This window comes from Equus przewalskii, chromosome 14 (genome assembly GCF_037783145.1).
Source record: "Equus przewalskii isolate Varuska chromosome 14, EquPr2, whole genome shotgun sequence".
NCBI classification, from domain to species: domain Eukaryota; kingdom Metazoa; phylum Chordata; class Mammalia; order Perissodactyla; family Equidae; genus Equus; species Equus przewalskii.
In genome coordinates, this window is record NC_091844.1 from 39,619,706 (window position 1) to 39,634,344 (window position 14,639).

Sequence of the window (14,639 nt, forward strand, 5' to 3'; positions counted from 1 at the left end):
ATTATTGATGTTTTGAAGGGCTTCTGTACTTTCTTCCTCTGGCTGCTTTTAAATATTCTCTTTATTTTCTTGTTTTCTGCAGTTTCACTATGATACATGCAGGTATGGATTTCTTATTACTTTACTGGGAGTCACTGGATTTCTTGAATCTATAAATTAATATCTTTCAGTAACTCTGAAAAATCTCTGCCACTATCTCTTCAAATTTTGCCTCTGATCTACTCTCTTTCTCTTCTATTGGAAATCCCATTAAAAAAATAGACCTTCTCACACAAAGAGACAAATACTGCATGATTCCACTATATGAGACATCTAGAGTAGTCAAATTTGTAGAGACAGAAAGTAGAATGGTAGTTGCCAGGGGCTGAGGGGAGGGGCAATGGGAATCAGGAATTGTTGTTTATTGGGTATAGAGTTTCAGTCTTGCAAGAGGAGAGTTTTGGAGACTGGTTGCACAACAATGTGAATATAAACACTACTGAACTGTACATTTAGAGAACAGTTAAGATGGCAAACTTTATATTATACATATTTTACCACAATTAAAAAAAAGACATGCACTCTCCAGGTCTTTTACTTTCTTTCATATTTCCTATCATTTTGTCTCTTTGTGCTTCATTCTGGATAGCTTCTTTTGACTTTTATCTTGCAATGCTCTAATTCTTCAGCTGTATCTAATCTGCTGTTAAATCTGCCACTGAGCTTAAATTTTTGATATTGAGTTTTTCAGTTCTAGCATTTCTATTTGTTTTTATTTAAACCCTCTTTGTCACTTTTTATAGTTTATAATTCCCTGCCAAAAATTTCCAAGCTTGGTTTCTTTCAACTGAAGTTGGAAATCTTATTTATTTTATAGGCTGTGTTAGTAATTCCAATTTTTGAAGTTTCTGTGGTTTGTTTTTGTTGTCTAAGTTCTGCTGTTCCCATTCTTGGTAACATATTTTCATCAATGACATGTTATCTTTGTATGCTGAATATTTTGTTTAAAAAATTGTTTATAGAATAATCTGAGCTGTAGAATATTATCTTTCTCCAAAGAGGATTTTTACTGCTTTTGCCAGGTGCCTGTGGACAGTGGCAATCCAGGATTACCTCAATCCAAGTTCAGGGCTTGAAATTTCCTAGGCCACTTAAATAAATCAGAGCTAGGTTGCTATCCAGGCAAGGGATAGTTTACTTCTGATTTACTCTTATTTTCTTTGCGATCCCAAATCGACGTATAAGGGTGAGAATGTAATTCATTAATGTCCCCATTCTTGACAGACCTTGGATCCTGACTATTCCCAAAAATCCTGATAGGGCACTAAAAGCTCAGCCCAGGCTCTCAGCCACCTCTTTCAAATTGATAATTGCCTCCAAGACAAAAAATGGCCCTGAGCACCAGCTCACTCCTTTGGGTTCCCTTCATTTTCTGTATCTTAACACTAATTCCTCATTATCTTACCAGCTCTTTGACACTTTTAACATGATCTTTAAATTAGTATTTCATCCACCACTTTTTAGTTGCCTTTTCACGGGGGGTTGATCTAAATTACTTAGTCTGCCATTACTGGAAATATAAATCACCACATGAGCTATTTAGATTTCACTTAGCCCAAGAACTCACCTCAATTAGTATGCACGATATCGCACACAAGACTTATCATACAGTTTCATTACTATTTATTCCTGAATCCTCTCACAATGAATGGAGTATTAGTTAATACAACCAGTAAACAGACAATAACAAGCCAAAGAGTTACAGGTTTAGAAGTATTATTCAACACAACGTGAATGTGATAGTTAAAATAGAAACGTCATAACCCTAAAGAAATGCAATGACTAAAAATCACGTAACTGCAAAACAAGACAGTAGTCATGAATGAATGAAATTATCTTGGGCCTGGAAAAGCTAATTCCACTTTGTTTAAAGTCTCATGCCCAATTTAAATAACTCTGTATGCAAAGCATCTACCTAAACTTTAAATATGAACATTATGTCGGTAACCTATTACTTCATCAATAAAATTTCTGACTAATCAAAGTTGGTAATTGATTGCAAACATAACAAATCTCCAAATCCAGCTTAAACTCCACGATCCACATTTTAGTAACATTTGTGCTAACACCCTAAATTCTTTGCCCGTAAACTTCATCTTACCCATATGGCAAAAGCCCAGCTCTGGATGAGCTTAACTACCCATTTTTGCTACGCCTGTACTCAAGCAGCCAGGGATGCTGGAGAGAGTGATATAAAAAAGCATGCTGGATTTCACTGTAAATTTGATTACCCATCTCCAACGGGCTCTCAAACTGCCTAGTAACCTACAACATTTCTCTGGAAAATTCACTCTCCTATTTTCCAGAAAAACTACTTCAAACCTTGGAGGCTTGCTTCCCTCTTCCCCCTCATCCTTAGCAGATGGATTTATCTTCTACTTTATAGAGACGAGAAAAGAATTAGATTGGAATAATTTATCAACCAAATGACAAAACACCATTTTACTAATGTCTGCAACCATCCTCCTCTTCTCTCCTGTTATAACAGAGGAACTATCCTTCCATCTGTCTAAACTAATACTGCCACAGGTACTTAAGATCCCACCCTACCCTGCCTCCACAGAAACCTTGTACTATCATCCTCTCCTCCTCAACTGATCCTTGCCACTGACTTTTAAAAAGGTCTCTCCTATCAAAACAAAATAAAACAGAACAATAAACAAATATCCATAACCTAATTACTGACCCATCTCCTCCTTTTCACAAACTTCTCAAAAGAGCTGTTATCATGATGTTTCCATTTGTTCTTTTCTTTTTTTTTCTTTTTGCTGAGGAAGATTTGCCCTGAGCTAACATCTGCTGCCAATCTTCCTCTTTTTTTTTGTATATGAGCCACTACCACAGAATGGCCACTGACAGATGAGTGGTGTAGGTCTGCGGCCAGGAACCAAACCCAGGCTACTGAAGTGCAGCACTAACTTAACCACTAGGCCGCTGGGGGTGGCCCCATTTGTTCTTTTTTTACTCACTCCTCGACCCATATCTATCTGGCTTCTGGATCTAGCACTCCATCAGAACAGCTCTTCACACCTTTGAATTCTAGGTCATCAAAGCCAAAGGACACATTTTATTATTTTATTTGACCTCTTAGCAATATCTGGCATCATGGACCACTCTTTTATTTATTTATTTATTTATTTATTTTTTAAAGATTTTATTTTTTCCTTTTTCTCCCCAAGCTCCCTGGTACAAGTTGTATATATTCTTCATTGTGGGTCCTTCTAGTTGTGGCACGTGGGACGCTGCCTCAGCGTGGTTTAATGAGCAGTGCCATGTCCGCGCCCAGGATCTGATCCAACGAAACACTGGGCCGCCTGCAGCGGAGCGCGCGAACTTAACCACTCGACCACGGGGCCAGCCCCCACTCTCTCTTTCTTTAAATACTATTTCTTTGACTTTCATGACAACATCCTTGGTTTTCCTCCTATTATTCTGGCTGCTCCTGATCATTCTTCTCTGCAGGCTCATGCTCCTCTATCCATCTATTAAATGTTGGAGCTTCTCTAGGCTCCATTGTAGGTCCTCTGCTCTTCTTGTGCTCACCTATACCTGCTGGCTTCAATTATCACTTATTTGCAAGAAGCCATACGAATGATTATCTCCAGCCTAGCCAGTTCTCTGAACCCCCAAACCCATATTGCTAACACTGTTTGCCTGGTTATCTCATAAAGCACCTCAAACTCAAAATGTCCAAAACAGAACTCATGAGCTTCTCTCCAAACCTGATTCCTTGCAGTTTTTCTCCTCCTCAGTGAACAGCACCACCATCTATCGAGTAACACAAGCAAGAAGCTGAGTTATCCTTGACTGTTCCTTCACCCTTTGTGATATGATCCATCAAGTCATTTTAGTTTTAGCTCCTAAATACTGAATTCATCTACTTCGCTTCACCTCCACTACTCTAGTCCAAGCTACCATTATCTCTCTCTAAGACTACTGTGATGACGTTCTCTTGTACCTGACTCCAGTGATTCTTCCCCAAGCTATTCTCCACAATGCAACTGATATTTTCAAAACCCAAAACAAAGAAAACACTCTAACTTGGCCTACAAGGTCCTGTCCCCACATGGTGTGACACTTAGTTACCTCTCCAGCTTTGTCTTCAACTATGCGTGTTTTCTTTAACAGGCACAGTTTCTTTCAGTCTCTTTTTACTATGTACCTTTAGACCTTGCTGTTCTGACTGGAGTGTTCTTTCTCTTCCTCTTTGCTTCACAAACTCCTACTCATCCTTCAGATCTCAACGGAATGACAACTCCTTTTGGGAGGCTTTCCCCGACTTCAGTGCCCATGTCAGATCAGCCTATTACAGACACTTATGGCCCTGCATACTTCTTCAAACATTTCTTTGTGTGCTTTTTTTCCTTTTGATATTACTGCCTGAACTGTAAGTTCCACGAAGGCAGAAACTATCTAATTCTACACACTACTCTCCGCCTTGCAGTGTGTAACACAACTTTGGTACTTTATAAATATCTGTTGCACAGATGATGAGGAAGAGCTTTTGGTGCCTTTCATCTCCTCATGAAATTTAATTACATAACATTTTCAAAAGTATTAGTGATCAAAGACTCTAACCCATAGCAATACTCACATAATGCACCAAGATATATATGCAAGGATATTCATTGCAACTGTTATACCATCAATCTGGAAACAACCTAAATATTCATTAATAGGAGAACGGTTAAATAAATTGTGATATATGCATAGCTTGGAATATTGCACAGAAGTTAAATAAAATGTCACAGAAAGATAACGTAGGTATATTATTGAGTGAAAAAGGCAAATTACAGAATAATATGAATAGTATGATCCTATTTCCAAGACAAAATTGCATATAATTTGTGCCTGAAATATATAAAACAAGGTCTGGAAGGAAACTGTTAACTGTGGTCACCTCTAAGAAGAGAAGGAGAATGAGGGAGTAGGGGAAGAGGGACTTCTATTTTTATTGTACTAAGAAGAGAAGGAGAATGAGGGAGTAGGGGGAAGAGGGACTTCTATTTTTATTGTACTAAGAAGAGAAGGAGAATGAGGGAGTAGGGGGAAGAGGGACTTCTATTTTTATTGTACTAAGAAGAGAAGGAGAATGAGGGAGTAGGGGGAAGAGGGACTTCTATTTTTATTGTACTAAGAAGAGAAGGAGAATGAGGGAGTAGGGGAAGAGGGACTTCTATTTTTATTGTACTAAGAAGAGAAGGAGAATGAGGGAGTAGGGGAAGAGGGACTTCTATTTTTATTGTACTAAGAAGAGAAGGAGAATGAGGGAGTAGGGGAAGAGGGACTTCTATTTTTATTGTACTAAGAAGAGAAGGAGAATGAGGGAGTAGGGTGAAGAGGGACTTCTATTTTTTATTGTACTTATTTATGTACTGTTTAAAGTCTTTTCTACATGAGTATATTACCTTTATACTTTAAAAACAATAAAAGAGAAAAGATTTAAATAAAGAGTGTTAGTGAGTGCTATAACTATAAAAGGGCAACATTCAAAATTTACCTTAGTAAGCTGAGTAGGATCAAACCGAAGAACCTTTTGGTTACAGCAGGGATAAATTCCAGTGCCAACAGTACTCAGTGAACTTGCTGTAGGATAAACCACTGTTTCTGAGTGATATTGACAATGTGAAAATTCTATACAGAGAAAAGCCTGTAAATAAAGGAAAAGAATAAAAGAAACATATAAAATCAATTATTATTCCCAGAATGAAATTATACATCTCAAACATAGTTTACTCAAGCCCACATATTGAAATACCTAGGAATAAATTTAACCAAGGTGGTGAAAGACCTGTACACTGAAAACTGTAAGACACTGATGAAAAAACCTGAAGAAGACACAAATAAAAAGAAAGATATTCTGTGCTCATGGATTGGAAGAATTAATATTGTTAAAATGTATTTCAGTGGTTGCCTAAAGTTGGAAGTGAGACTGGGGAGCAGCAGCAAAGGGACACAAGAGATCTTTTTGGGGTGATGGAAATGTACTAAAATTGGATGGTGGTAATGGTTGCACAACTCTGTAAATTTACTAAAAATCAGTGAATTGTACATTTAAAATGAATGAATTTATGGCATGTAATTACACCTCAATAAAGCTATTAAAAAGCAAAAACAACACTGTATTCAAAATTCAGATGAATTAAATTGATCTTGATGTATAGCTAATTTTACAATTTGCCAATCACATACAAAGTTTTCCAGTGAAATCACTTTTCAGTCTTTTGGCTAAGATCAGTGTAGTACCTGTTCTTATCAATTTAAAAAAGTTTTCTAATGAAAAGAAGAGATAAAATTTTCCTCACTTGATTATACTTTGACATATTTTTTAAGGTAAATATTTGTACCAGTATTAATGAAAACTATGAAGTAACTGAATCAGTGGTGAAAATCTTATCAAGGTTTAATTGTAAAATTGAGAGTCAGGTTTCAGATATGTTTATAAGTTGGCAAAATAATTTAAAGAAAATAACAAAATTAATAATTTTAAGCACTGATCTTGAACACAAAAGCAAGAAAGGATAGTCTATAATCAGAATTCTTAGTTATTAACTCCAATTATGATTTTCAAATGATGGTTTCTGTTTTCTGGTTTTTGTTTTTTTCGGTGAGGAAGATTGGCCCCGAGCTAACATCTGTTGCCAATCTTCCTCTATTTTGTATGTGGGACACTGCCACAGCATGGCTTAATGAGTGGTGTGTAGGTCTGCACCTGGGATCTGAACCCACGAACCCCGGGCTGCTGAAATGCAGCACCCGAACTACACCACCAGGTCGGCCCCCAAACAACAATTTTTAATTAAAAATTTTTGAGTCTTATAAAAGTTATAAGGTATATACTCATAGACAAAGTATTTTGCATACAAACTATTTTATGAGTTCATGAACTCTCTTTAATAAATATTAAATATTATAAATCAATATTCAATTTGCTATTAATAAGGGAAAAAAATCCCTCAAATTGTCTGCATTCTGACATGCTCTACAAGTCAGGTTTTACAAGCCTGATATCCTTCATTATGAGCGATACTCCATATTGTAGGGATGACCACTACATACCTATTAGTAGAAAAAAATACAAAAAAACGACCTGACAATATCAAGTGCTAGTGAGGATGTGGGGCAACTGGAACTCTCATACATAGATGGTAGGAATGCAAAATGGTTCAGGGACTTTGGAAAACTGTTAGGCACGGCAAATGTTAAATTCACATTTACCATACAAACCTTCTACCCTATTTCTGAGTAATTACCCAAGAGAAATAAAAACCTATGTTCACACAAAAACCTGTACGGAAATGTTTATAGTTGCTTTCTTCATAATGGCCCCAAACTAGAAACATTTCAAAGTCCTTCAGTGGTGAGTGGATATGGTGATACATTCATACAATGGACTACTACTTAGCAATAAAAAAGAACAAACTGATACCCACAACACAGATAAATTTCAAATCCATTTTGCTAACTAAAAAAAGCTAGACTAAAAAAGGTAAATGCTGTATGATTCTATCTATATGACATTCTGGAAAAGTCAAAACTATTGAGACAGTAAACAGATCAGTGGTTGCCAAAGGCTAGGGTGGGAGAAGCGATTGACTAAAAAGGGGCACGAGGGAATTGTTTAGGGTGATGGAAGTGTTCTATGCTTTGATTGTAGCAGTATTTACATGACTGTATGCATTTCTCAAGCCTCATGAAAAGGATGAATTTTACTGTATGTAGATTATACATATAATATTATATGTTATATAATATAATATATATATAATTATAATATATATTATATATACTATACAATATAATATATATAATATATATGGTTATAATATATAATATATATAATAATATATAATATTATAAGTATATAAGTCCAATTTTAAAAAATTGTGGGCACATATGGAGCCCCCTGGTGGAAACTTATATAGTTCGAAAAACCTCAGTCTGATGGTTTTGATAAGCTGCTCTTCCTTCCCTCTACTGGAAATCATTACCCAAGTGAGACAGGAAAATCACCGAGGGGTGGGAGACTTTAGGGATTCATAAGAAATTTTATGTACAACACTCTGGATTTATACATAAGACTAATTAGGAAATGACTGTGCTCTATATTTTTATTCTATAAAAAGCATATTACTGGTTCCTTCAAATAGTAGTATTTCTCATGCTTTTATTATAAACTTCATTTATTTAAAAAAATAAACAAAAACTTTGGGAACACAACTGTTATAGCAAGAAGGGCATGTATCAATAGCACTCTATTTGCAAAGTGCTCCTGAATTTCTAAAGAAACTTATGCGTTAACAGAGAAACAATTTGGCTGGAAATAATGAAAGGCAGTAAGGATTCTGCACTTTTTTTTTCCACTGAAAAAATGGATTTGGTTGCTTAAAATCTGTTGGTTTTCTAAAAATTCAGCAAGGTATTGATTTGTTTTTTAACTGAATAAATTTGATACGTAACATTGTGTAAGTTTAAGGTGTACAGCGTGTTACTTTGATACATTCATATATGATATGATTGGCAATGCAGCAATATTTATCACATTCCATAATTATAGTACAATATTATTGTCTATATTATATTGTGCATTAGATCTTATGTCTTATCTATCACTTGTTACAAGTTTGTATCTTTAAGCACCATCAATCTCATTCTCCACTCCATTTCCTGGTAATCACCATTGTACTCTGTTTTTTACAGGTTTAACTCTTTTAGATTCCACATATAAGTGATATCATACAGTGCTTATCTTTTTCTGTCTCACTTATCTCGCTTAGCATAATATGCTCAAGATTCATCCATGTTGTTGGAAATGGCAGCAAGATATTGTTTTAGCAATGAAAACTAAAGAGGAAGAAGAAATATGGTAAGATAAATGAAGCCACATATATGTTTAATAGCATCACAGTTTTTGCCACTAGTTTCTTTAAAAAGATGTCAGATATTGTTCAACACATTCAAACATATATCCAAAACAGCGTGCTCTCATTGTTTGCAGAGTGAGATATTTAAAAAAACCAAACCTTACCTGGTAACATCTTGAACAAGATAGCCAATTGATTGTTCCCCACAAACGCCAATATACATCTCTCCAAGATTTTAATTCTTCAAAAAGACTATTCAAATACTCATGAACATCCCAAGTCTTATCTCTGGGGAAAAGAACCTTGATTGTTATATTATTTTACAAGCAAGCAACATAATTTGTTTTAAGCAAATGTTTTTAAATTTGTGGCTTATTTCCAAAACCATTTCCCAAATGATGGCTGTGGGACGGACTACACTGAACAGTAGATAAAATTTCATCTGGGAGCTTGTATATTCTTTCTTTTTCTGTGGACAACAGAAAACGGTATGAAAGACTGAATGCCAAATTATTTCCTAAGGAAGATAAAGGTTATAAATTTAATATAGCTTGAGTAGGTTAACAGTTGGGACTTAGGCATATGTTGCTAAATGGAACCTTTACTCTAACTGTGTGTATTGTAAAATAAGTTGTTATTAATTATTGGCGCTTCTAAACATTTCATTATGTATTAGCTCTTTACATCATTTTCACAAAGCATTTTCTAGTAATTGAGTAATACAGTAACATGCTATCAGGTCTTAATAATACACATTTTTAAATTAAAAAATATAGACTTAAAAAATAGCAAAAGCGTAAAACCCTACTTGCTATGGTCATATGTAACTCAAGTTCTTATTTTTTCCCCAAGTCTCATAATCTTTTTGAACTTTTCTATTTTTGTCCTCAGTTCAAGAAATAAAACACCATCATGTTACTACAAATTATACAGGCACATCTGTTTTAAGTTATTTAAAGGCAATTTTTTAAATGCATGCACCAACAGCTGACTTGTAGGAAATACTTTTTATTCAAAGTTGCAGTTACTATCAACTTCTTCACATAGTATTAATAGTTATTGCTGTCAGAATGGAAGTAATTTTCAAAAGGCGAATCAACTCTCAAGACAAAAAGCTATAAAATCCCAGGTGCTTGCAATAGCCAGTGAAGATTGCCTGATTATTGTACAGAGAGAAAAATGAAACATTTTAAAATTGACTGCGCTATTAATAGTAGGGTCAAATGTAAGTATTTCTCTGTATTTCTGTTTTAATGTTTAAAATACGAAATGTAACATTCGTAGGGTTTTTTCTTTAAAAAGTGCTGTCCGTTTTTTTTCTTTAAAGATTTTATTTTTTTCCTTTTTCTCCCCAAAGCCCCCCGGTACATAGTTGTATATTCTTCATTGTGAGTCCTTCTAGTTGTGGCATGTGGGACGCTGCCTCAGCGTGGTCTGATGAGCAGTGCCATGTCCGCGTCCAGGATTCGAACCAACGAAACACTGGTCCGCCTACAGCGGAGTGTGCGAACTTAACCACTCGGCCACGGGGCCAGCCCCACTGTCCATTTTTAATATAGAGAAAAGAACAAGCAAAAAGAAAGTTAAGATCATCCATAATACTATCACACAGAGGTAACACCAGTTAACATTTCAGTGAACACGTTTCTAGGTTTGTCTTATAATCTGTTTTTTTCTCCCTAAATTTACTACTAACAACTTTTTATGTAAGTATATTTTCTTTTACAACATTATTCTCAAAGGCTGCACATTGAGAATTGATTAGATGTGTTTTATATAGATATACTATTGTATGGATATATCTTAGTTTGTTTAATCTTTTGGGTGTTTCCGTTTTTTTTCTATTTAAACAATCTAGCAATATATCTAGCAATAAATGTCCTTATTAAGTGTTTTCACAAATCCAACATTACCTCTTTGAATAAATTCCTAGCAGTAGGAGATTGTCAGAGAATATATACATTTTAAAGTTTCTGCTTTCCTGAGACATCACACCAATTTACAACACTCTCTCCCCAACACAGCATAAGAACTGGTTTTGAACTCAAACAATAATAAAAAAGGACTATGTATTAATGGAATACCGACAAAGTATGAAGAACAAATAGATTATGGAAAATCTTCATTCATCAAAACTCATCTGAAGGTAAATTTAGTTATCTTGTCAAATTAAATATAACATTTATGTAGATAACTAAAATCTGTTAGTGAAAAGAAATCATTTTAATGGCATTGACCAGAATGTCTTTCAAGATTAATGAAGAATAATTTTTACTATTTTAAAGTTTAAAAACATCATGATGTTTACCTAGTAAATAAAATAGAGCTTTTGCAACAACTTTGTTTTTAAAGTAGCATCTTTCTAAATCAAAGTTGCATCATATGCAGAAAAGATGTTATCCTACTCCTTCAAGGAGTAGTTATGCTTTTGTAAATACACTAGTAATTCACAAAAAGTCTGTATTTTATTTTTACTATACCTTATGTGAATGTAGATAATATTTCCATGTCGATCCACATTGATTTTTCCAGGAATGCAAGGAATTCTTCTTTCTGTTTCTTTTGTTAAAAGTTTCTTACACAAACAGCATCTACAACACAAAGAAGATATAAAAATAGGCAAGAAGAAAGTTTAAAATGTAGTAATATTAAAGAATTTAGCTGCATTATATAGCGTACCAAAGAAAAATACATCCCCATACCTGTATAATGTTGCTGCGTTATTCCGAGAATCTGGATTCAGGTACTCAGGATCAAACAGTCTCTCAATCTTCTTACAAAAAAGTTTACTATTAACAACAAATGACCAACAAATTAATTTTCTATCTTTACTTCACTAAAGGTACTTCATAGTGACGAAAATACACACTGACCCATCTGCACGCGTAGAGAAGAAGATTAATAAATCCTTAGAGAGTGTCTCTTTGGGAACTTGTAATACATTTTTAGTGTTCTAAGTAGATAAACCTACTAATAAGAACTACTTGATCAAGATCTGTTTTCCTAAGAAAAATAAGATTGATGGATACCTACCTCTCTTTTAATCTTTCGTTACTGAAATACTCAAGATTGAGGATTTGGGGAATTTAACAATCCTGGGTCTACCAATAATTCGGTGTGTGAACTTTGTCAATTAATCTCTCTGAATCTTGTTTTCTCATCTGTAAAATGAGGTTCATAATTCCAAACCCACAAGGTTTTATGAGGATTAAATGAGATAATGCTTTTAAAGCGTGGCAGGCGTAGTGTTAAGCATTCAGTGAATGTTAACTACTTTATTACTATGCATAGTACGACTGAAGTTCAAGTCCTCTAAGTATGTCATGAATTCCACTTGTACGTCCTGACTGTCTCTATTTTCCCTCGCGTAATGTCTGCTGCTATTAAAGGCCAGATCTGATTTCGGATCCCAAGCCTGTTTTCAAGTATTTAGCTCGTGGACAATTTCCCTCTGTCTCATTCCCCTTAAGGACTAAACTTTTGGATAATCCCTTGCACTATCAATTTCTCCTTTAATGAATCATCCTGATCAGTATATAAACATAATCTAATATCTCTCTTCTTTAAAAAAATTCTCTCTTGAGCCTTAGCTACTGCTAAGTTTTTCAGCAATTGTTCAGAGCAAAACATCTGGAAAAAAGCTGTCTAAATACAATTCATCAAATTTCTGTCATCAACTTATTCTACACTGTAGCAGCATTTCACACATTTGATCACTTCTTTTTTAGAGATTCGTACCTGAGCTAACATCTGTTGCTAACCTTTTTTGTTTTTTTCTTTCTTCTTCTTCCCCAAACCTCCCAGTACATAGTTGTATATTCTAGTTGTAGGTCCTTACATTTGTGCTATGTGGGACTTAACCACTTGGCCACAGGGCCGGCCTCTACAGGTTCAATATTAACCCCAAATTGCAGCAGATGTGTGTATGGGTGCGTGTGAGAGAGAGAAAATGGACAGTCTGATTATAAAAGTTACGTGGAAATGCAAAGGACCTAAAATGGTCAAGATAGCAATCTTGAGGAAAGGTAAAGTTGGAGAATTTAGATTACTAGATACTAAAAAGTATTACAAAGCTACAGTAATTAAGACAGTGCTACTGACACAAGGACAGACAAAGAAATCAACAAAACAAAATGGAGAATTCAGGAACAGACCTCACACATACAGTCACCTGATTTATAGCAAAGGTGATGGATGCAGTGGGGAAAACATGGTCTTGCTGGGAAATCTCATCCAGTTCCACGGTTTTAAACCTAACTTACTTTTAAATTTCTATCTCGAAGCCCTAACCTCTGACCTAAATTTCAGGCACATATCCAACTATCTACCTGCCATCCTCCCTGGATGTTCAAGAAGTATATTAAATATATTAAATAATCTTAACAAGACCCAAACCCATCTCTTGATTCCCCTCACCCCAGTCTCTCCTCCCAATCTTTCCCCTGTCTACTGATGACACTACCATCTACTTAGTTGGTCAACTCCAAAACCTGGTAATTATCTTAGAATACTCTCTCTCTTCCCACATCGCTCCATTTGAAAATCTGTCAAATCTTTCTAATAACATACTCTGAACCTATCTTCAACAGTGGAAGCTCCACTGCCTCCACTCTAGTCCAAGCCCTTTCATCTCTCACCAGACTACTGCACTAGCCTCACAACAGGTCTCCTTGCTTCTTATTTCCTTACAGTCTATTCTCCACACAGCAACCAGAATGATCTCTTAAAAACAAATCAGATCATGTCACTCCTCTGCTTGCATTCATACTTAGAATAAAGTATACCCTCCTTGCTATGACCAAAGCAGCCCCTAAATGATATCATTGTTGACCTCATCTCATATCACTCTTCCCCTTTATGCTAAGGCCTGTTTTAATAATTTTTAACAAAATTCACTACCACAATATTCTCACATGTACATTATACAAAATAACTAATTTAATTACTAATTTTCTATCTTGAGCCATTGGCTCTGGATAAGTTTTACTTCGTTTAAAATAAAATGGAAATATATTTCTAAATCTATTCTAAAAATAGAATATTTTACTAAAATGAAATAGGAATATATTTTTTCTAACAGGAACATTAGGTTTAAAATTAAATTTTAAAAATTACCTCCTAAACTTATCTTTCTTGTCCTTTAAATCATCAACTTCATTGTGTGTGAACAGGTCAGTTATACGTGTAAGCAGATTTGCGTTAATACAGTTCATGTTGCATGGGGTAGCTACTATGGCATTCATATTTTCATGGCAATACTGAATACACTGTTCAACCTAAAAAACACAGAGTAGAAAATGAATGTTGAAAAGAGTAGCATGAAGGATAATGTCATATCAATACCTTTCAAAGAAAAAATTCATTAAAAGCCTCATCCATGTATTGCTAGGCACTAACTGGGTATTGCCTATTTGGGTTAATCTACACTGTTCCAGAGTGGTCCAGCAGGTCAAATTTGTACAAACATATATACATAGCTACAAAAACCATTTTTAATCTCCTTAGAATATTTCAAACAATAATGCAATAAGCATCTTTTACGGTTGTGGCAAGTATAAATCTTAGTCCACCAACTCAAGTGTATAGAATATGTGACCTCCTATAACTAAACTTAGTGACACTTTAAGTCTCCATTTCTCTGAGTGGCAGACACATAATTTCAGTCACTCTAGGGTTTTCTCAGTTGTGTTGTGCTTGCTTCTCTGATTTTCTTTCCTTTTCTCCAACCTGAGGTAT

General features: G+C 35.0%; 1 protein-coding gene and 1 pseudogene across 16 annotated transcripts in view; one reads left to right on the forward strand and one right to left on the reverse strand.

The window, feature by feature from the left end:
- SANBR (SANT and BTB domain regulator of CSR) overlaps positions 1–14,639 on the reverse strand; it is a 54,372-nt gene that overhangs the window by 23,448 nt on the left and 16,285 nt on the right. For all 16 annotated transcript variants that reach the window (XM_070572627.1, XM_008526007.2, XM_070572632.1 and 13 more), the window contains 5 exons: positions 14,019–14,179; positions 11,606–11,692; positions 11,384–11,494; positions 9,068–9,191; positions 5,540–5,689 (listed from right to left, as the gene is read on the reverse strand). In XM_070572627.1, the coding sequence (XP_070428728.1) occupies positions 5,540–5,689; positions 9,068–9,191; positions 11,384–11,494; positions 11,606–11,692; positions 14,019–14,179 (633 nt within the window). The remainder of the gene's footprint in view (positions 1–5,539; positions 5,690–9,067; positions 9,192–11,383; positions 11,495–11,605; positions 11,693–14,018; positions 14,180–14,639) is intronic.
- Positions 6,248–6,349, forward strand: LOC139075859 (U2 spliceosomal RNA; annotated as a pseudogene).